The sequence below is a fragment of the Toxotes jaculatrix genome, chromosome 13 (genome assembly GCF_017976425.1).
Source record: "Toxotes jaculatrix isolate fToxJac2 chromosome 13, fToxJac2.pri, whole genome shotgun sequence".
Lineage (NCBI taxonomy): Eukaryota > Metazoa > Chordata > Actinopteri > Toxotidae > Toxotes > Toxotes jaculatrix.
In genome coordinates this window covers 22,838,719-22,863,289 of record NC_054406.1, presented here as the reverse complement: position 1 = coordinate 22,863,289, position 24,571 = coordinate 22,838,719, and the positions used below count along the sequence as shown (strand labels likewise).

General features: G+C 42.6%; 1 protein-coding gene across 1 annotated transcript; it reads left to right on the top strand.

Annotated features, from left to right (window-relative positions):
* Positions 1-5,410: 5,410 nt before the first annotated feature.
* On the top strand, positions 5,411-14,197 carry LOC121191538 (NACHT, LRR and PYD domains-containing protein 3-like; the record flags this gene model as incomplete). The annotated part of the gene is made up of 7 exons (XM_041052708.1): positions 5,411-5,514; positions 6,056-6,134; positions 6,297-6,522; positions 6,661-8,455; positions 9,197-9,370; positions 12,408-12,581; positions 14,026-14,197. Coding segments are annotated over 7 exons (2,724 nt in total), but the record flags the coding sequence as incomplete, so codon positions are not given.
* Positions 14,198-24,571: the final 10,374 nt, after the last annotated feature.

Here is a 24,571-nt window from a genome sequence, read left to right as displayed (position 1 = left end):
GTCACTGTATGTGAACAAACCATATTTGAGAACGATGAGCTGAGATTATTATTCCACATGTAAAGACTTTAATGTCATGAACTTTCTTGTCTCACAGAAAAATTTAAATGAGACAAACTAAATGCTTCATTTGGTTCTGAGCTGCTTTTACTCTTTTGGATTAATGTTCATTAGAGGGCAAATGAAGTGTGGCAGGGAGATTAGAAGAAGCCCCTCCTCCAGGCATCACCACCTCCTAATAATCTGACCAAATGCTAAAGTATCTCATTAGTAAAGTGTTTACACTGATAATTAGAGCTGACACAATTAGTTCGTCCATGGATTAGTCCAGGGGAGAGCCAACAGAGGATTGGTTCTAGCTGAACTCAGGCACAGGGAAAGATCTCAGGAGCAATTAATCAGTTATTTCAATTTACAGGTTATTTCTCAAGAGAACATGTTTTCACAAAATACAAAAACATTTGCTGCTTCCAACTTGACATGAACTGCGTTGGATTGTCCAGGTGTACCTAATAAAGTGAGCACTGAGTGTAGTTCTCATGAATGTGCAGTGAAGTGTATGAAATCCACTGTTCCAGCAGTGAGCAGCAGCTGGCAGCTGTTTAGTATGAACAGGTCCAACGTAGGTCAAACGTGCTGAGTAGACCTGCGTCAGACATGTGTCTGATGTGTTTGAAGGAGTTTTTTGAGTCTCCACAGACAAGTGAAACACATTTCTGTGAAGACGTGTTAGTGTGCTACACCTTAATCTTTGTTTCCATGACAAAATCATCAACAACCAACTAAATCCAAAAACAACCATTCATAACACAAACCATAGAAAATGTTCCAGCTTCCTCACACATGTACAATGATGACCTTGATGAATAGTTTATTTCTCAGAAACAATATTCAGCACTACAGTTTGTTATGAAGCTTGTTCCATTAGGTAGAATCGGGTTCAAAAACTGGACTGATATTATCCAAACACTTCATGAACCTACAGATGACTCTGTCCCATCAGGAGTATGAGAGGTATTCACCCATCTGATCATATGATACTGGAGTGTGTCTATGGGACCTGCTGAAGAAGGAAGAAAAAGTGACTTTATAACCTCTTCACTGAACAGGAGTCTTCTGCCCTCCAGTGGTCACTGTCAGTAACTACAACTCTGCACACAGCACTGACTGATACTGATGTTCACACTGACATTATTCCACATTTACTGACTTATTTTAGCTCTAATGTTCATCAGTCTGATAATGACTCTCTGTATGTGAACACACATATTATTACACTGATATAAATACTGATGTCTGCCTGAAGGACAAATAATCAGAGAGGTTACTGCCCTCCAGTGGTCACACTGACAAGTGTCCAACAGGACTCGCACTGATTATTAGGATCAATATGTACCAATCAGTATTGATGACATCAGCAGGAAGATGAGGACTGGTCATAGTTTGAATAATGTTCCATGTATTATTCCATCCATGTTTTCACTACAAGCAGATACACTGTAAAAAATGTGACAACTAAAAGGATCACTGTAAAATGATAAATAGGAGATGAACTGTAAAAAATTCTAGCATTGATTATCAGGAAATACACTGTAAAAGAATTTAATGGAGACTGTGCACTGTGTAAAATGGCAACAAAGGTGACAGGATATATCCAATAAAAAATGATGGTCATAGATGAGCTCTGGACTAACTTACAACCAAGGGATGAACTGTAAAATTTTACATCAATTCAATTCAATTTTATTCTAATAGCTCCTTCCACAATCAAAATTATCTCAAAGCGCTTTACAGAGGGCCAGAGTCTGACCCCAGAGCAAGCACTTAAGGCGACAGTGGCAAGGAAAACTCCCTTTTAACAGGAAGAAACCTTGAGCAGAACCTGGCTCAGATGAGAGACCCTCCTGCTGATGGCTGGGCTGGGTGAAAGGAGGAAAAGGAGGAAGATAGGACAGCTAGGAATGGAGGAGAGGAGGAGAAGGACATGCAGCATATAAAACATGATACAAACAGGGTTGGAAGTGAACAATGTTAGAGGGCCAGCATTCAGATTACAGAACAGTTAGTGGATTCTGTGTGCTCAGCAGATTACAGTTATGATAGGAAACAGAGCACAGAGGCAAAAAGCTGTCATGATTGATAATTATTTACATTACAGTCTGTATAGAATATTAATCCAAAATGTATCTGTAGCAGAGTGGAACCCTTATCTTCATATTTACTGCTTATTAATTGTTTAGTTTGCTCAGCTGTTCGTTTATTTATAACTAAGTAGTGTGGCCCAATATAAATAGTACAGGCATTGTAATGTTGTAGTTTCACCACAAGAGGGAGTGGGTGGTTTGGAGTCGCTCCTGGTCAGTGGACGTCGACACATCAATGAGTTGCTCCAATGACGCATAGACAGGAGCGCGTCATGACACGACGGTTGCTGAAAGTTTACTTTCACTTTTACTTTGACCGAAGTTTGTGGTGCAGATGATTTTCTCTGTCTGAAGGTAAATGTCAGCACTTCTAATGTTTTTCTCGTCAACACTTCCTGTAGTTACCTGGATTATCTGATGTACGGATTTGGATGTTGTAGTGTTTTTTTATACTGCGTTGTGGTGTTTAGTTGTATAGACTCTGAGTTGTCAATCTAAAGTCGGGATGAGGCAGGAAGAGGTCCGTCATTATGCGCCATGTTGTGTGGATATCTGCAATAGAAGCGGTGGAGTCAGAGTAGAAGCAGAGTGAGCTCATGGTCAGTAGCTGAACACGGAGCCTTTGTTAGTCTGTGGCTCCACTTACTGCTGACTGAAGGCAGCTTTTCCTGCCTGAATCAGCCTGTGGAGGAGGCGGACCTGAGCCGCTGCTCTCCCGCAGTCTGAGCCGCTAAATGCGGTCTGAGCTCGGCCGGACAGCGGCTGGAGAACAGCTCTGACTTTCTCTGTCATTAGATGAATTCTACGGGACTGAGCTCAGACTTTTTTTTATACTTTTTTAAGATTCTAATCATGATCTTGTCCTTTCACATTAAAAGTATCATTGTGAACATCAGTGTTTTGTCTTTCTCTGAATCTTGGGACAACTGAGCTGATTCAGTTCAAACTAAAATGCTGCCACAGTTTATCTGAAAGATCTGAGAAAAAACTAAGATAGAAACTTTTTAGCTTCATCTGTCATTTTTACAGTGTATACCTGGTGTTCACGTTGTTTGTCATGTTTTACACTGAATCCTCTGACTGCTGATAATACTTGTGTACTTTTACTGCTGATGTTGTCATTGGTCGTTTTCATTTTCACGCTGCATCACATATTTCTGACAGTCCTTTCCCTTGTGATGTTTTCCACATTGTCACCCTGGTTGTTGTGTTTTTAACAGTGCAGTCTAACTTCCACTTTACAATACATCTGCTGCTTTTTATTTTTTACAAGTTCATTACACTGTTGTAATATTTTACAGTGCATCCCCTGGTTGTAAGTTCATCCAGAGCTCATCTATGACCATCACTGTTTATTGGATATATCCTGTGTCACCTTTGTTGCCATTTTACACAGTGCACAACCTCCATTAAATTCTTTTACAGTGTATTTCCTATAATAATTAATGTTTAGCCTAGCCATATAAATAATAAACACTTGATATAATGTATGTTTTGCACATTGTTAATTAATTTTACACAGTATTTAACATACGTTATTTTAGTTAATTTAAGCAACAAGTTAATTTAAGTAACAAATAAATCTGGTGAGTCACATGGGAGCCGAAAGAGCTGCTCTTCTTAGTGAGAGTGAGAGTTTTTTGGATGTTTTGTTTTTGTATTTTTTTTTTTTTTTTTAAACTGCGTTGAGGTGCTTAGTTGTGTAGACTCTGAGTTGTCACTGTAAAGTGAAGATGTCCGTTATTTCACATGGCGGCGCGAAGAGACGCAGCAGTTTGTGTCTCTTCATTTATTCATTATCCGCCATGATGTGTGGATATTTGCAGTAGAAGCGGTGGAGTCAGAGTAGAAGCAGAGTGAACTGATGGTCAGTAGCTGAACACGGAGCCTTTGTTAGTCTGTGGCTCCACTTACTGCTGACTGAAGGCAGCTTTTCCTGCCTGAATCAGCCTGTGGAGGAGGCGGACCTGAGCCGCTGCTCTCCCGCAGTCTGAGCCGCTAAATGCGGTCTGAGCTCGGCCGGACAGCGGCTGGAGAACAGCTCTGACTTTCTCTGTCATTAGATGAATTCTACGGGACTGAGCTCAGAGGGACTGACAGGGTTTTTCAGAGAGACAGTTAACACTCCATCCACAGAGTCAGAGGCCTCCTGGTCCTATCAGGACAAACTCTACCTGATGAATTAGATGATAAAGACCCAAATCCATAAATACTCTCACAATAAAGCATCTCAGCGGCTCTGATAGGTGATTATATCTCTGTGACTGGTCACAGTACAAACAGAAAAACTGTCAGGACATATTTGCTGTTTTTACTGATGTCTATCTGTGTCTCTGCTGTTTGGTTTGGTTTTGGTTTGTTGTTGCTGCTTCATATAGTTCAGACTTTACTATGAGAAAAGGCAGGAAAGTGCCAGGGGCCCCAACTAAACAGGCCCCTGGAATAATATTGAGGAGAAATGAATTTAGTCTCAGTTGTTTTGTGTGGAATAATCACCTGCAGCTTGTTTCATCAAGTCATTTTCTACAGAAACACTGCAGACAAACAGATTGTCAGATAAAATCAGTGGATCTCAGTCCATCTGTGTGTCAGTGAATGGAAATGGTCGTCTCTGAATCATGTGTGCAAGATATGAAAGAGGAAAGAAGAGCCAATCAGTGGAGGAGCAGCTGATATTTCTACAGGACAAATGATGGAGAGGATGATTTCAGTTGATGTGCAGATGAATGATTTGTGTTTTCTCTCCACATGAAGGTAGAAAGTGTGTGTGAGCTGATGTGGATGTGAATTCAGCATCATGAATCAGTGTGAGGACAGAGAGGAGGGAGCTCCTCCCCCTAAAAGCAGTCTGTGTGGGGACCATGAGATCCAGACCAAAGCTCAGAGGTGAGATGAGGATCTCTAACTGTCCATGACTCTTCTCCATGTCAGAGCTCAGCACTCACATCACTGCACCATCATTATTCACACTCAAAGCTCTGTGTGTGTTGTGTTGAAGGCCAGAGCAGCAGCACACACCAGACTCTGCTGGACCTGGACCTGAACATGGACCTGAGCCCAGCTGTGTGTCCATGAAGAGTGACTGGTCAATGGGTCTCCCCATGAATTTCAAAGGACAGCCTCCCTCTGCTGCAAAGAAGTGAGCTGGAACTGACTACATGTTTTATTCTTTACTATGAGAACACTGTATGAATAATAGATATGTTGTCCCTGTCCCCATGTCCGTGATGGTCTTAATTTCTGTGTCCACCAGGATCCATCAGAGACCAGACTTCCCTGTACCTGAGCCCAGCTGTGTGTCCATGAAGAGTGACAGGTCAAAGCGTAGCCTCATTGATTTCAAAGAACAGCCTCCCTCTGCTGCAAAGAAGTGAGCTGCAGCTGAGTTTAAAATGTATCAGACAGCTGTCCTGTATAACTGGTCTTCTATGAAAGATGAAGTGATTGTGTTTTGTCTCCAGGCTTCATGAATGACACAGTATATGAACATGATCAGGCTGAAACACAGGCTTTAGTGGCAAAGTTGATGTTTCTCTTTTCAAGAAAAGCACTTCTTGTGTTCTTATATGTGTCATTCAGATCAGAACTAAAACTCCCTGTAACTCAGCATCTATCCAGTTCCAGTGTTTGTGTTAGTGTCCTGTAGCAGAGGTGAGACTTCTGTCAAACCCAGTGTGAGTCCTTAAAACTCATCATTTAAAAGGTGGACTTGTTGTGATGACTCTAGGTCATGAGGTACAGAACTGATTGCTTGTTTCCTCTCAGTGAGAATGTCACAGCACAGTAGTGTTTGCTTTAATCAGGACAGTCACCACAGAACATAAAAGCAGCTGTTGTTTGTGTACAAAGCATAAAACACTCACAGATGCTGCAAACATAATGTGAGCTAATTCTTCATGATTCCTCCACAGAGTGGACCAGGAGAGCTCAGAGGTTCCCAGTGCTCAGTCTGCCCAGCAGCATCAAACACACCTGGACTCCATATTTAAGGTCTGTACATGGACAACAACTACTTTGACATCTGTTGTGTTGACAATAATCTCCATGCTGCACTTTTTAGAGCAGTGGATTGTCAGTGTGTCCAACATGGATCTGATGTTTGGCTCCATGGTTTTACTTTGATTGTGTCATTCATATAGTTTTCTGTTCCAGCTGCTGGAGGAGAACATTGTCACTTTTGTGAAGAAGGAGCTGAAGAAGATCCAGAAGGTTGTGAGTCCAGATTACCCAGAATGCTCAGAGAGTCAGAGGGAGGATGAGGAGGTATTGGATGGTGAGGATGAAGAGCAGAGGAGGAGCAGAGAGGCTTTTGTGAAGATCACAGTGAACTTCCTGAGGAGGATGAAGCAGGAGGAGCTGGCTCACTGTCTGCACAGCAGTAAGAGGATTTCTCTAAAGATTCAACATGATGGACAAATGAAGGGAAATATGTTCATGTGTGTTCTTTAGGGGGATGAACATGTCATGTTTTCTTTATGAATCAGTCACTGATGTTGTTTCTTGTTTGTTCATTCAGGACATGTTGCTGCAGTTTGTCAACGTAAACTTAAATCTACTCTAAAGAAGAAGTTCCAGTGTGTGTTTGAGGGGATCTCTAAAGCAGGAAACCCAACCCTTCTGAATCAGATCTACACAGAGCTCTACATCACAGAGGGAGGGACTGGAGAGGTCAATGAGGAACATGAGGTCAGACAGATTGAAACAGCATCCAGGAAACCAGCCAGACCAGAAACAAGCATCAGACAAGAAGACATCTTTAAAGTCTCACCTGGAAGAGATGGACCAATCAGAACAGTGATGACAAAGGGAGTGGCTGGCATTGGGAAAACAGTCTTAGCACAGAAGTTGACTCTGGACTGGGCTGAAGACAAAGCCAACCAGGACATACACTTCACATTTCCATTCACGTTCAGAGAGCTGAATGTGTTGAAAGAGAAAAAGTTCAGCTTGGTGGAACTTGTTCATCAGTTCTTTACTGAAACCAAAGAAGCAGGACTCTGCAGGTTTGAAGAGGTCCAGGTTCTGTTCATCTTTGACGGTCTGGATGAGTGTCGACTTCCTCTGGACTTCCACAACACTGAGATCCTGACTGATGTTACAGAGTCCACCTCAGTGGATCTGCTGCTGACAAACCTCATCAGGGGGAAACTGCTTCCCTCTGCTCGCCTCTGGATAACCACACGACCTGCAGCAGCCAATCAGATCCCTCCTGAGTGTGTTGACATGGTGACAGAGGTCAGAGGGTTCACTGACCCACAGAAGGAGGAGTACTTCAGGAAGAGGTTCAGAGAGGAGGAGCAGGTCAGAAGGATCATCTCCCACATCACGACTTCACGAAGCCTCCACATCATGTGCCACATCCCGGTCTTCTGCTGGATCACTGCTACAGTTCTGGAGGATGTGATGGAAACCAGAGAGGGAGGAGGGCTGCCCAAGACCCTGACTGAGATGTACATCCACTTCCTGGTGGTTCAGTCCAAACTGAAGAATGTTAAGTATGATGGAGGAGCTGAGACAGATCCACACTGGAGTCCAGAGACCAGGAAGATGATTGAGTCTCTGGGAAAACTGGCTTTTGAGCAGCTGCAGAAAGGAAACCTGATCTTCTATGAATCAGACCTGACAGAGTGTGGCATCGATATCAGAGCAGCCTCAGTGTACTCAGGAGTGTTCACACAGGTCTTTAAAGAGGAGAGAGGACTGTACCAGGACAAGGTGTTCTGCTTCGTCCATCTGAGTCTTCAGGAGTTTCTGGCTGCTCTTCATGTCCATCTGACCTTCATCAACTTTGGAGTCAATCTGCTGTTAAAAAAGAAATCATCTTCCCAAAGACTCAAAATAACAACAGGTAAATTTGCCTTCTACCAGAGAGCTGTGGACGAGGCTTTACAGAGTCCAAATGGACACCTGGACTTGTTCCTCCGCTTCCTCCTGGGTCTTTCACTGCAGACCAATCAGACTCTCCTACGAGGTCTGCTGACACACACAGGAAGTGGCTCACACACCAATCAGCAAACAGTCCAGTACATCAAGAAGAAGATTGAAGAGACTCCCTCTGCAGAGCAAAGCATCAACCTGTTCCACTGTCTGAATGAACTGAATGATCATTCTCTAGTGGAGCAGATCCAACAGTCCCTGAGTTCAGGACGTCTCTCCACAGATGAACTGTCTCCTGCTCAATGGTCAGCTCTGGTCTTCATCTTACTGTCATCAGAAAAAGATCTGGACGTGTTTGACCTGAAGAAATACTCTGCTTCAGAGGAGGCTCTTCTGAAGCTGCTGCCAGTTGTCAAAGCCTCTAACAAAGCTCTGTAAGTGTATAGATAGTTGGATTTATTCATCATTATATAAAGACTCTGCTATTTTATTCAGCAGGAGGGAAAATCAATTCCTCTCTTCTTTAATTCCTGATCATCATCTCTGAGCTCTGAGCTTCATCACATTGAATCTGAATTAAAATAATGGATCCTACATTAAAGAGCCAAGTCTCAGCTTTAATTTGAGCAGGTTGACATCAGTATAGAAGGAACTGTGTGGGAGATTCAGCCCTTTTAGTGGTTCAAAAGTAACTGGACAAATACACATGAAGTGAAACAAACTCATCAGATTTAATATTTAGTGTAAAATCCTTTGCAGTCATTGACTGTAGTATTCATTATTGTATTTTAAAGTGAATGTGCTGAGAAACCAAATAACATATCATGTCTAACTATCCAAATACTTACGGCCTTGACTGTACATGTCTGTTTATTACTGATTGTATCATATTTAACTGTCATGTCTCCAACTTGTTGAGAATAAAACAGAAAGGATTTGAATCAGAGCCAATGAAAGATGATCATCAGTGTAGAAACTCCTCATTGGTTAGCAGGTGGATAAAGAGCTGATATTTCTGCTTCACTCAACAAATCTGTGTTTGATGTTTGGTCCAGTTTTCAAATGCAGGTCTGTTAGTTTGCTGTGAGCTGCAGAACAAACTGAGAGTTTGGTTCCTTTGATTGTCCTTTCAACACAAATGTTATTTGACTTTTTCTTCATTGTTTCCTCTTTAGACTGAGCAGCTGTAACCTCTCAGAGAGAAGCTGTGAAGCTCTGTCCTCAGTTCTCAGCTCCCAGTCCTCTAGTCTGAGACACCTGGACCTGAGCTACAACAAGCTGCAGGATTCAGGAGTGAAGCTGCTGTGTGGTTCTCTGGAGAGTCCACACTGTAGACTGGAGACTCTGAGGTCAGTTCACTGTCTGTTACTGTTGTAGATCTTATATCCTTAATCCACAACTGAACCTGGTTTATCTTCATCCAGAACTTGAATCCATTCATCTTGAATGAATGAGATTTGAAATAGTTGTTGTTCCATATTGTGAGTTTTTCTTATCTCAGACTAAGAATTATTCCTTCAGTTTCACTCTGCACACTGTCATCAGTGCACAGAGAAGCCTGACCAGTAACAGGCTGCTCCTCCCCAAGAGTCGGACCAACCGGCTCAGAGACTCCTTTGTCCCCAGAGCCATCAAACTATACAACGCCGAATATGGCAGGAGGGGGAGAGGGAGAGGGAAGGAGTACAGCCTATGACACTACTATTCATGTACAATAACCCATGGACAATAACAACACTATCCAAGTGCAATAACTCATGTGCAATAACTCATGTGCAATAATTTATTCTTTCCACCTCCTAGAGTGCAATGTTTGTTTGCAATGTTTGTATATACTTTATATTTTAATTTTATTTGAATCCACCCTTGTTCTATTTTAGTACTAAGATTATTCGAGAGTTTATTTTACTTTTATATTTTATTTCATTTACACTCCACTTTTATACCAGCACCTTAGTTAGTTACTTTAGTAACTAACTTAACTTAGTTAGTTACTTTTTACTTTTTACTTTGCACTGCTGCGTTACTGTGTTTTTTGGTGTTGTACTGCTGCTGGTACCCAAATTTCCCCAAGGGACCTCCCAAAGGGATTAATAAAGTATATTCTATTCTATTCTATTCTATTCTATTCTAAAATTGTAAATTGTGGTCTTTTCTCATTGAGTTGAATTGAATTGACTTGTTAAACGTGTTTAGGAGCAAAGTCTTAAAGGACCACACTGTTGGTTTATAGATAGATAGATAGATAGATAGATAGATAGATAGATAGACTTTATTCATCCCTCAGGGGGAAATTATGTTAAAGCAGCAAGTAAAACAGTCACAAAAACAAAGGAAAGGACAAGCTGACAGCTAACTGGCAGCACTTAGCAACTCTACAAAATACAGTGTAACAAGGTATTGTGGGTCATAGGAAGGCTAAGTTGTTGATTGTCTGACCAGTTATGTTAGGTCATGCAAGGTTGACCTGCAAATGGTGTCATAAACTGTAAAAGGGTCTGGTAAACAGTTGTAAAGTAATTGAACTTAGGGGGTCAAATTCTTGGTATGCAATGGGGGGGTTACTTACGATATATAATGGGCTTCTTCTGAACTGTTTCTTTAGATCTGTGACAGAAGGTACAGTGTGCGTGTCACAGGTCTCCAGATATCTGAATCTGAATTACCCATATATACTTTGTATGAATAAAGTGTATTTTTAAATTGGAGAATTTGAGGTTCAGTGATTCCTTCTTATTAATTAAGTTGGGGTGAAGAGAGATAGCAGTTCCCCGACAGTATAAAGACATAAAGAGTGAATATATATATATATATATATATATGACAAGAAAAATAACATTAATATGAATAAGATAAAATAAAAAAATAACAGGGAGGACAATAATATGTACAATAATGTATACAATGTAAAAATATAACCTGTCAGGTGTGCAGTGTGTACATTTATAATAGAAAAATAGAGCCGTGGTTCTCTAATGGTGGTATGTACAGTTGTGCAGCAGTGTATAGTTATGTACACATAATATACATATACTAGGGGTGTGCGATATGACGATATTAGATCGTGAAGGATTAGAAAGTGTTGACGATCTGCCAGAGGACAGAGATCGTATTATCGTCTATAGGACACATTCTATTAATTGCAGCTCTATGCTTGCGCACAGACGCACGAGAAGGTTTTTTTTTCCTTGGGCAACTAACAGCCCGCTTCACGTGAACATGACCAACCAATCATGGTGAAGTATGAGCAGTGCTGATTTTTTTTTTACTAGCCTCGCTGTTTTAGTCAAGGTGTAGCGGGTAGCCATGGCCGACAACGAAAGTGAAAGCTTGGAGTTGGTCCCCAAAAAGAACTCCAGTCGTATGGACAGTGTTGGGGAGTAACGGAGTACATGTAACGCCGTTACGTATTCAGAATATGTAACGCCGTTTCTGTTTTGGCCAACACATTCCTGTCCCAGCTCTGTTTTACCGGCTGCGGCTCAAGCTCTCGCTCCTGCTGCTCCTCGTCCGACTCCATTCTGACCGACTGATCAGGCGAATAGCTCGTTTATTTCCGTTTGTTTTCGTGGAGCTGGGGCTTCTGGGAAACGCATCGGGTTGCCTTTGTTCATTTTAGAGAATAAATATAAACTCGTGAAACAGAGAAGTATCGTCACGTAATCCATTGATTTCAACAATGTAACTGTATTCTGAATACTATCTATTTAAACTGTAACTGTAATGGAATACAGTTACTCTGAATTTGTATTCTGAATACGTAACGTCGTTACATGTATTCCGTTACTCCCCAACACTGCGTATGGAACTGGTTTGGGTTTTCTCCAAACGACAAAGCGCAAACACAACGAACCTCTTTAACCACCTGAAGAGGCAGCATCCGAAACTATTAGCTGAGAGCCAAGCAGCGAGGCCAACCACTCATCAGCCAGTGGTAACGGCTAAAGACATTACACAGAAACAACCAACTATAACACAAGCCTTTGATAAAAGCACGCTGTGTGAGAGAAGGAGCAAACGGTGGAAAGAGGTGACTCTTTTATCTTTAGGGCTAAGTTTTTACATAGAGAATAGTTTGGTTCTAAATTAACTTCACTGTAAAAATGAACTGTGATAAAATCGTGATTGTGATTTTACCATTAAAAAATCGTGATGTGATATTTTTGCCATATCACCCACCCCTAACTGAAGTTAATGAGAGCTGTGTTTGACTTTTAGTATCTGACTGTTTTTAAGCTGCATCCTGTTGGTTCAGGTGTTTGGAGTTTCCATTTTCCAAACTTGTACATTCTCAACCTTCTTCAGCTCTGAACAGATGATGAAACACTCAACGCTTTCAAGCAGGAACTTTGTCTCCTAAACTCACATCTTTTATTCTCTATTCAGGTTGAGGGGCTGCAGTTTGTCAGAGATCAGCTGTGCTTCTCTGGCCTCAGCTCTGAAGTCCAACCCCTCCCATCTGAGACACCTGGACCTGAGTGGAAACAACCTGCAGGATTCAGGAGTGAAGGATCTGTGTGGTTTTCTGCAGAGTCCAGACTGTGGACTGGAGACTCTGAGGTCAGACTCCATTGTTTACTTGTGTGCTGAGATGAATATGATGTGAAAGTTGTGCTTTATTCAGTATTTATTAGGTCAAATCTCCTTCAGAATTTCTAACATTCAAAGTGTGAAATGGTTGAAAGGAAGTTGTGAAAGTGCTGACTCTGATTTTCAGTGATTTTTAAAGCTTTGAAAATGATTTGGATTCTGACTCTTACAGTCCACATTGACAGTGTCAGCAGTTTGACTGAGTTGAGCTTGTGTTATTCACAAAGTCTCATTGAGATCAGGATGTTTGACAAGAACTGATCTGTACAACACGTGTGAGCAGGTCTGAAGGCACAAGTGTTCATAGCTGCTCCCAATGGCCTCACTCACAGGCACAGTGAAAAGCCTGCTGTCACAGAGAGGACACGTCACCATGGTTTAAATACGGAGAGGACATTTTCACACAGTGTCTCCTGAAGACATTCATAGAGCTACACTCAGCTGCTGAGCTGAACAGGGACACAAATATTTGTGGAACCAATGAAAACAGAGCAGAGAGAGAAGTTCAAACCCTGGCTCCTTTCTCAGCTCCACACAGCCGACCAATCACTGAGCCCACTGGGTGTCAACGTCCCACTGTGTCTTTGTCACAGGGACACAAACTGTGGGACACAGACCCCCCTTAAGCTGACAGCCACCAGGAAGGTGGGGCCAGGAATCCCAGAATGCAATGCTGGAACAGCACATTCAAATGTGTGAGCAGAGAGTGTTGGATGAAGCTGAACTTGCTTTGGACCAAAGACACATGACTGGAATGTGATGAAATGTCTCCTTCAACACACTGCACATGTGCTGAATGTCTGCAGCTTCTCAAACTCTCAACACAAACTTCAGTCACACTCAAAACATCAAAGGCTCAAACTATGATTTCACACAATATGAAAGATTTGATTTGAAACCTTAGTGAACACTTTGAAAACTTTCTTCCAAACTGTTAAACCTGAGTGTGAATGTGGGACTTTTTGAAGGAGATTTGAGCTCAGAGATTTGATGCTGATCCACACTGAGCATCTTGTTCAGCTTCATATTTCAAACTCATTGAATGAAGATTGAAAATCCAACACTTGCTAATTGACTCTTTACTTTGGAACAATTTCATCTTCACCTTCAGTTGACTTTTATATTTCTTCACATACAAAGCAAATATTCCACATTAAGACAGAAAGAAATGTTTCTTCACTCTTTGCTTTATGATCTGTGATGTTTATAGTGACTGAAGTTAATGAGAGCTGTGTTTGACTTTTAGTATCTGACTGTTTTTAAGCTGCATCCTGTTGGTTCAGGTGTTTGGAGTTTCCATTTTCCAAACTTGTACATTCTCAACCTTCTTCAGCTCTGAACAGATGATGAAACACTCAACGCTTTCAAGCAGGAACTTTGTCTCCTAAACTCACATCTTTTATTCTTTATTCAGGTTGAGTTCCTGCAGTTTGTCAGAGATCAGCTGTGCTTCTCTGGCCTCAGCTCTGAAGTCCAACCCCTCCCATCTGAGACACCTGGACCTGAGTATAAACAGGGACCTGCAGGATTCAGGAGTGAAGGATCTGTGTGGTTTTCTGCAGAGTCCAGACTGTGGACTGGAGACTCTGAGGTCAGACTCCATTGTTTACTTGTGTGCTGAGATGAATATGATGTGAAAGTTGTGCTGACAGTAAAGTGCAGACATCACACTGATATTATACTGATCCACACTGAGGATCTTCATGGTAAAGTCTGTTTTCTTCTTCTGTGGTTTAGTCCACTGACTGTGGCAGAGCAATGTTGAGCTACAGATTTCAAAGCTTCATTTAACAAGAAAAAAGCTTCACTCTTTAAATCACATCCAAGTTTTTTCCACACTCACATCAACAAATATATATTCAGTATTTTCTTCTTCCAACACGACTAGAAAGTGATGAGACTATACTAGTGCGCATGCGTCACTACGTGTGTAGCCTGTTACGGTAGCTCCCGTTTTTCTTTCACTTCTTTCAAAGTTTTTCTTATCTTTTCGGTACTTTCCGATATTTTTCTTAAACACTTTAGATTACTCTTTTTTTACTACTGAAAATCATGTGGTTGGTTAGATTTTTGGGGCTTTTGTTTGTTGTAGCGCAACTTTTTTTCGGCGTAGCGACTCAAGAACTCCACACGGCCCGCATTGTTTACAGCAGGGATCAGCTGATCGACCTCAAGCCGGCTTTTTCATTGACTAGGCGAGAGGATATCCCTGCTGAAATTTGGCGAAAGACACACCGGGGATGCAGAGGAAACAAAAAGTTACGGAGGAAGAGGGAGGCTCTGAAACATCAAAGGAGAGGTTTTAAGCCTTGTCTCCCCTCGATCATCATGGGGAACGTGAGGTCCCTCGCAAATAAGATGGACGAGCTGATGGCGCTGGCCCAGAGTCAGAAGGAGTATCGTGAGTGTAGTTTGATGTGCTTCACTGAGACATGGCTACACCAGGATGTTCCCGATGACAACGCTACCATCAGGGGCTTCCACACGGTCCGTGCCGATAGAGACTGCGTCAGGAGCGGTAAGCGCAAAGGAGGAGGGCTTGCCGTTCTGGTGAATAATCGGTGGTGTAACCCCGCTCACATCACTGTGAAGGAGCGCATCTGTGGCCCGGATATTGAACTGTGTGCTGTCGGACTTCGTCCATATTATCTGCCCAGGGAGTTTTCTCATGTTATCATGGTGGTAGTTTATGTTCCCCCCTCTGCAAACCCAAACACCGCGTGTGACGTCATTCACTCTGCAATAGCCCGGTTACAGACTCAGCACCCGAGTGCATTCATTGCTATCTCGGGTGACTTCAACCATGTTAATCTGGACTCCACACTTCCCACTTTCACACAGTTTGTGAACTGTCCTACCAGGGAAGGAAGAACAATAGACCTGCTGTATGCTAATGTTAAAGATGCTTACAGCTCTTCCCCCCTCCCCCCACTGGGCAGGTCAGATCACAACCTGGTTCACCTCACCCCCTGCTATGTGCCTCTTGTCAAGAGTCTGCCTGCAACTTCAAAGACTGTGAGGAGATGGACAGACGAGGCTAAGGAGACACTTCAGGGCTGCTTTGAGGTGACAGACTGGCAGGCACTCTGTGAGCCCCATGGTGACGACATTGATGGGCTCACTGAGTGCATCACTGGATACATAAACTTCTGTGTGGACACCATTGTCCCAGCCAGGACAGTCAGCTGTTACCCCAACAACAAACCGTGGGTAACAAAGGACATCAAAACCATTCTAAATGATAAGAAGAGGGCGTTCAGAGCTGGCAACAGGGAGGAGGTGAGGAAAATACAGGCAACTCTGAAATCCAAGATCAGAGAGGCCAAGGAGATATACAGGAAGAAGCTGGAGAGGAAACTTCAGCATAACAACATGAGAGAGGTGTGGAGTGGCATGACGACCATCACTGGTTTCAAACCAAGAAACAGCAGAGGAGCTGATGGAAGTGTGGAATGGGCGAATGAGCTGAACCTGTTCTTTAACAGATTTGACGAAGTGACACCAGCTCACCCTCAAACAGACTCTTCTGCAGCACAATGGCAACCATCAACTCCACTCTCTCTCCCTCCCCCCTCCTCTTCTTGCTCTCCCTCATCTCCACATGAAGACCTCACTCCCACCTCCTCCTCTGAATCCCCTGACTGCACTTATCAAGGTAGCACACACACCCCTCCCCCACCTGACTCCCCCACACTGAGCTTCACTGCTGACCAGGTGAGAAGACAGCTGAACAGACTCCATGCAGGCAAGTCTGCTGGCCCAGATGGCGTGAGCCCAAGGGCCCTGAAGACCTGTGCCCCCCAGCTATGTGGAGTTTTTCATTATGTCTTCAACATGAGTCTCAGTCTTCAGAGGGTCCCAATGCTGTGGAAGACGTCATGCCTTGTCCCTGTACCGAAGACATCACGCCCTAGCGACCTCAGGGATTACAGGCCTGTTGCACTGACGTCACACATCATGAAGACTCTGGAGAGACTCATCCTGGAGCAGCTCCGGCCCATGGTCCAACCATTCATGGACCCCCTTCAGTTCGCCTACCAGCCCTGTCTCGGAGTGGACGACGCCATCATCTACCTGCTCAACAGTGTCTACACCCACCTGGACAAGCCGGCAAGCACAGTGAGAATCATGTTTTTTGATTTCTCCAGTGCGTTTGACACCATCAGGCCGACTCTGCTGGGTGAGAAGCTGACAGCGATGCAGGTAGATGCCCCACTGGTGTCCTGGATTGTAAACTACCTGACTGGCAGACCACAGTATGTGCGCTTGCAGTGCTGTACGTCGGACAGGGTGGTCAGCAACACCGGGGCTCCGCAGGGGACCGTCCTCTCTCCCTTCCTCTTCACTCTCTACACCACAGACTTCAGCTACTGCACAGAGACCTGCCACCTTCAGAAGTTTTCTGACGACTCTGCTGTAGTAGGATGTATTTCAGGTGGTGATGAGAGTGAGTACAGGACGGTTGTAGACAACTTTGTCACATGGAGCAAGAGAAACCACCTACAGCTCAATGTGACAAAGACAAAGGAACTGGTGGTGAACTTGAGGAGGACCAAGGCTACAGCGACCCCTGTCAACATTCAAGGGGTCAAGGTGGACATGGTGGAGGAGTACAGGTACTTGGGGGTGTACCTTGATCACAAACTGGACTGGTCCAAAAACGTGGACACTGTTTACAGAAAGGGCCAGAGCCGTCTCTATTTTCTGAGACGGCTAAGGTCCTTTAACATCTGCCGGACGATGCTGCGGATGTTCTACGAGTCTGTGGTGGCCAGTGCCATCCTATACGCTGTTGTCTGCTGGGGCAGCAGTCTGAGGGTGAAGGACACTAACAGACTCAATAAGATCATCAAGAAGGCCAGCCATGTTGTAGGAGAGGATCTGGACTCACTGAACACAGTGTTGGAGAGGAGAATGTTGTCCAAAGTTAGGACAATATTGGACTCTCCTTCACACCCTCTCCACCATGTGCTGATCCATCACAGAAGCTCGTTCAGCAACAGACTCATTGTTCCACGCTGCACAACAGAGCGACACAGGAAATCATTCCTGCCTGTCGCAATCAAACTATATAACTCTGGACTGTAAGAATCACGGACTCATGTATACTGTGTATACGTTATCTTTTAAACTATCAACCAAAAACCTCATGTACATATTGCAAATATTAAGATGCCTTATCTTTTCTATTTGTATATTAGTTGTATATATTGTTCTGTTTGACATTTGACATTGGAGTTATTGCAGTATTTTTACTTGATTTTCATTGTACTATACTGTTATTTTGTTTTTCATTTATTTATTTTTGTTTTTCACCACACACTGTGCAATTTTCCTCTTCTTTTAAACTGGGAGTTAAAGTAACAGAAAGAATTTCCCTATGGGGATTAATAAAGTTATTCTGATTCTGATTCTGATTCTGACTAAAGTCAAAGTGACTCAGATACAGCTCTGGAAAAAATTGAGAGACCACTGCAAATTCTTCTGAAATCAATATCTCTACAGGTATGACAGCCATTCCATTCCTGTGTATGTTGAATTCCAACACAAGCACACCTCAGTCTACTTAATGAGGTACTGATTAGGTGATCACCTGAACCAAATCCTATTTAATGAGGAAAAGTAGAAAAACCACTGCTGTGGTCATCACTATGCTCTTGCAATAGGACTGGATGGATGGCACAAACAGTGCTGGTAGTACCTCCAAAGTAATAGCAATCAATAAAATAACTATTGACCATGGCAAAACAGTTGAAAAGGAAAGTTTTGTTTGAGGAAAAGAGAGAAAAAAGAGGAAAATTCTGGCTTTACTGGCAGAGGGATACAGTGAGCGTCAGGTTGCTTCCATCCTTTAAATTTCTAAGTTGACTGTTCATAAGGACAAGATCAAGCAGCAGACACTGGGGACAACAAAGCTACTGAGCTGAAGTCACTACGTCTTTATTGAAGCAGCAGCATGTTGTCATTAATATTAATGAGAGCTGTGTTTGACTTTTAGTATCTGACTGTTTTTAAGCTGCATCCTGTTGGTTCAGGTGTTTGGAGTTTCCATTTTCCAAACTTGTACATTCTCAACCTTCTTCAGCTCTGAACAGATGATGAAACACTCAACGCTTTCAAGCAGGAACTTTGTCTCCTAAACTCACATCTTTTATTCTTTATTCAGGTTGAGTTCCTGCAGTTTGTCAGAGATCAGCTGTGCTTCTCTGGCCTCAGCTCTGAAGTCCAACCCCTCCCATCTGAGACACCTGGACCTGAGTGGAAACGACCTGCAGGATTCAGGAGTGAAGGATCTGTGTGGTTTTCTGCAGAGTCCAGACTGTGGACTGGAGACTCTGAGGTCAGACTCCATTGTTTACTTGTGTGCTGAGATGAATATGATGTGAAAGTTGTGCTTTATTCAGTATTTATTAGGTCAAATCTCCTTCAGAATTTCTAACATTCAAAGTGTGAAATGGTTGAAAGGAAGTTGTGAAAGTGCTGACTCTGATTTTCAAAGTGATTTTTAAAGCTTTGAAAATGATTTGGATTCTGACTCTTACAGTCCACATTGACAGTGTCAGCAGTTTGACTGAGTTGAGCTTGTGTTATTCACAAAGTCTCATTGAGATCAGGATGTTTGACAAGAACTGATCTGTACAACACGTGTGAGCAGGTCTGAAGGCACAAGTGTTCATAGCTGCTCCCAATGGCCTCACTCACAGGCACAGAGAAAAGCCTGCTGTCACAGAGAGGACACGTCACCATGGTTTAAATACGGAGAGGACATTTTCACACAGTGTCTCCTGAAGACATTCATAGAGCTACACTCAGCTGCTGAGCTGAACAGGGACACAAATATTTGTGGAAGCAATGAAAACAGAGCAGAGAGAGAAGTTCAAACCCTGGCTCCTTTCTCAGCTCCACACAGCCGACCAATCACTGAGCCCACTGGGTGTCAACGTCCCACTGTGTCTTTGTCACAGGGACACAAACTGTGGGATACAGACCTCCCCTAAGCTGACACCCACCAGGAAGGTGGGGCCAGGAATCCCAGAATGCAATGCTGGAACAGCAGATTCAAATGTGTGAGCAGAGAGTGTTGGATGAAGCTGAACTTGCTTTGGACCAAAGACACATGACTGGAATGTGATGAAATGTCTCATTCAACACACTGCACATGTGCTGAATGTCTGCAGCTTCTCAAACTCTCAACACAAACTTCAGTCACACTCAAAACATCAAAGGCTCAAACTATGATTTCACACAATATGAAAGATTTCATTTGAAACCTTAGTGAACACTTTGAAAACTTTCTTCCAAACTGTTAAACCTGAGTGTGAATGTGGGACTTTTTGAAGGAGATTTGAGCTCAGAGATTTGATGCTGATCCACACTGAGCATCTTGTTCAGCTTCATATTTCAAACTCATTGAATGAAGATTGAAAATCCAACACTTGCTAATTGACTCTTTACTTTGGAACAATTTCATCTTCACCTTCAGTTGACTTTTATATTTCTTCACATACAAAGCAAATATTCCACATTAAGACAGAAAGAAATGTTTCTTCACTCTTTGCTTTATGATCTGTGATGTTTATAGTGACTGAAGTTAATGAGAGCTGTGTTTGACTTTTAGTATCTGACTGTTTTTAAGCTGCATCCTGTTGGTTCAGGTGTTTGGAGTTTCCATTTTCCAAACTTGTACATTCTCAACCTTCTTCAGCTCTGAACAGATGATGAAACACTCAACGCTTTCAAGCAGGAACTTTGTCTCCTAAACTCACATCTTTTATTCTTTATTCAGGTTGAGTTGCTGCAGTTTGTCAGAGATCAGCTGTGCTTCTCTGGCCTCAGCTCTGAAGTCCAACCCCTCCCATCTGAGACACCTGGACCTGAGTGAAAACTGGGACCTGCAGGATTCAGGAGTGAATCATCTGTGTGGTTTTCTGCAGAGTCCAGACTGTGGACTGGAGACTCTGAGGTCAGACTCCATTGTTTACTTGTGTGCTGAGATGAATATGATGTGAAAGTTGTGCTGACAGTAAAGTGCAGACATCACACTGATATTATACTGATCCACACTGAGGATCTTCATGGTAAAGTCTGTTTTCTTCTTCTGTGGTTTAGTCCACTGACTGTGGCAGAGCAATGTTGAGCTACAGATTTCAAAGCTTCATTTAACAAGAAAAAAGCTTCACTCTTTAAATCACATCCAAGTTTTTTCCACACTCACATCAACAAATATATTTTCAGTATTTTCTTCTTCCAACACGACGAGAAAGTGATGAGACTAAAGTCAAAGTGACTCAGATATTCAGAGCAAACTCAGCATGTTTGTTAAATGTCGTCACCGTTACATGAAGTGAAAATCTTTTCCATTTTGTCTCAATCATTTGTTGCCTTTCCTCCAAACTTCAGCCTGACATGTTTGTTCTCTGTCAAAACTTTAGGATCTTTAGTAGAATCTGAAACAAATGTCAACAACATGAGTTTGTATAGATGGAGCCACTGGTGGAGCTGGAAGAGTTTAAGAGCTGAAGTCACTACGTCTTTATTGAAGCAGCAGCATGTTGTCATTAATATTAATGAGAGCTGTGTTTGACTTTTAGTATCTGACTGTTTTTAAGCTGCATCCTGTTGGTTCAGGTGTTTGGAGTTTCCATTTTCCAAACTTGTACATTCTCAACCTTCTTCAGCTCTGAACAGATGATGAAACACTCAACGCTTCCAAGCAGGAACTTTGTCTCCTAAACTCACATCTTTTATTCTTTATTCAGGTTGAGGGGCTGCAGGTTGTCAGAGATCAGCTGTGCTTCTCTGGCCTCAGCTCTGAAGTCCAACCCCTCCCATCTGAGACACCTGGACCTGAGTGGAAACAACCTGCAGGATTCAGGAATGAAGCATCTGTGTGATTTTCTGCAGAGTCCAGACTGTGGACTGGAGACTCTGAGGTCAGACTCCATTGTTTACTTGTGTGCTGAGATGAATATGATGTGAAAGTTGTGCTTTATTCAGTGTTTATTAGGTCAAATCTCCTTCAGAATTTCTAACATTCAAAGTGTGAAATGGTTGAAAGGAAGTTGTGAAAGTGCTGACTCTGATTTTCAAAGTGATTTTTAAAGCTTTGAAAATGATTTGGATTCTGACTCTTACAGTCCACATTGACAGTGTCAGCAGTTTGACTGAGCTGAGCTTGTGTTATTCACAAAGTCTCTTTGAGATCAGGATGTTTGACAAGAACTGATCTGTACAACACGTGTGAGCAGGTCTGAAGGCACAAGTGTTCATAGCTGCTCCCAATGGCCTCACTCACAGGCACAGTGAAAAGCCTGCTGTCACAGAGAGGACACGTCACCATGGTTTAAATACGGACAGGACATTTTCACATAGTGTCTCCTGAAGACATTCATAGAGCTACACTCAGCTGCTGAGCTGAACAGGGACACAAATATTTGTGGAACCAATGAAAACAGAGCAGAGAGAGAAGTTCAAACCCTGGCTCCTTTCTCAGCTCCACACAGCCGACCAATCACTGAGCCCACTGGGTGTCAACGTCCCACTGTGTCTTTGTCACAGGGACACAAACTGTGGGACACAGACCCCCCCCTAAGCTGACAGCCACCAGGAAGGTGGGGCCAGGAATCCCAGAATGCAATGCTGGAACAGCACATTCAAATGTGTGAGCAGAGAGTGTTGGATGAAGCTGAACTTGCTTTGGACCAAAGACACATGACTGGAATGTGATGAAATGTCTCATTCAACACACTGCACATGTGCTGAATGTCTGCAGCTTCTCAAACTCTCAACACAAACTTCAGTCACACTCAAAACATCAAAGGCTCAAACTATTATTTCACACAATATGAAAGATTTGATTTGAAACCTTAGTGAACACTTTGAAAACTTTCTTCCAAACTGTTAAACCTGAGTGTGAATGTGGGACTTTTTGAAGGAGATTTGAGCTCAGAGATTTGATGCTGATCCACACTGAGCATCTTGTTCAGCTTCATATTTCAAACTCATTGAATGAAGATTCAAAATCCAACACTTGCTAATTGACTCTTTACTTTGGAACAATTTCATCTTCACCTTCAGTTGACTTTTATATTTCTTCACATACAAAGCAAATATTCCACATTAAGACAGAAAGAAATGTTTCTTCACTCTTTGCTTTATGATCTGTGATGTTTATAGTGACTGAAGTTAATGAGAGCTGTGTTTGACTTTTAGTATCTGACTGTTTTTAAGCTGCATCCTGTTGGTTCAGGTGTTTGGAGTTTCCATTTTCCATTTTCCAAACGTGTACATTCTCAACCTTCTTCAGCTCTGAACAGATGATGAAACACTCAACGCTTTCAAGCAGGAACTTTGTCTCCTAAACTCACATCTTTTATTCTTTATTCAGGTTGAGTTACTGCAGTTTGTCAGAGATCAGCTGTGCTTCTCTGGCCTCAGCTCTGAAGTCCAACCCCTCCCATCTGAGACACCTGGACCTGAGTTACAACAAGCTGCAGGATTCAGGAGTGAAGCATCTGTGTGGTTTTCTGCAGAGTCCAGACTGTGGACTGGAGACTCTGAGGTCAGACTCCATTGTTTACTTGTGTGCTGAGATGAATATGATGTGAAAGTTGTGCTAACAGTAAAGTGCAGACATCACACTGATATTATACTGATCCACACTGAGGATCTTCATGGTAAAGTCTGTTTTCTTCTTCTGTGGTTTAGTCCACTGACTGTGGCAGAGCAATGTTGAGCTACAGATTTCAAAGCTTCATTTAACAAGAAAAAAGCTTCACTCTTTAAATCACATCCAAGTTTTTTCCACACTCACATCAACAAATATATATTCAGTATTTTCTTCTTCCAACACGACGAGAAAGTGATGAGACTAAAGTCAAAGTGACTCAGAAACAGCTCTGGAAAAAATTGAGAGACCACTGCAAATTCTTCTGAAATCAATATCTCTACAGGTATGACAGCCATTCCATTCCTGTGTATGTTGAATTCCAACACAAGCACACCTCAGTCTACTTAATGAGGTACTGATTAGGTGATCACCTGAACCAAATCCTATTTAATGAGGAAAAGTAGAAAAACCACTGCTGTGGTCATCACTATGCTCTTGCAATAGGACTGGATGGATGGCACAAACAGTGCTGGTAGTACCTCCAAAGTAATAGCAATCAAAAAAAGAACTATTGACCATGGCAAAACAGTTGAAAAGTTTTGTTTGAGGAAAAGAGAGAAAAAAGAGGAAAATTCTGGCTTTACTGGCAGAGGGATACAGTGAGCGTCAGGTTGCTTCCATCCTTTAAATTTCTAAGTTGACTGTTCATAAGGACAAGGTCAAGCAGGAGACACTGGGGACAACAAAGCTACCGAGCTGAAGTCACTATGTCTTTATTGAAGCAGCAGCATGTTGTCATTAATATTAATGAGAGCTGTGTTTGACTTTTAGTATCTGACTGTTTTTAAGCTGCATCCTGTTGGTTCAGGTGTTTGGAGTTTCCATTTTCCAAACTTGTACATTCTCAACCTTCTTCAGCTCTGAACAGATGATGAAACACTCAACGCTTTCAAGCAGGAACTTTGTCTCCTAAACTCACATCTTTTATTCTTTATTCAGTTTGAGTTACTGCAGTTTTTCAGAGATCAGCTGTGCTTCTCTGGCCTCAGCTCTGAAGTCCAACCCCTCCCATCTGAGACACCTGGACCTGTGGGGAAACAAGCTGCAGGATTCAGGAGTGAAGGATCTGTCTGATCTTGTGGAGAGTCCAGACTGTGGACTGCAGACTCTGAGGTCAGTAGAGGGTTGGAGTCAGTCCATGCTGCTTTCATCAGTATTGTACTAAACACAGTTTGTATCAAAGCAAAGATCCAGTGTCTCCTGTAAACCTCCGACCTTCTCAGTGGCTGTTTTCCTCATTGAAGCTGTGAAAGGAGAACGGGGACAGGCCTCAGGATGGGACAGAAAGACA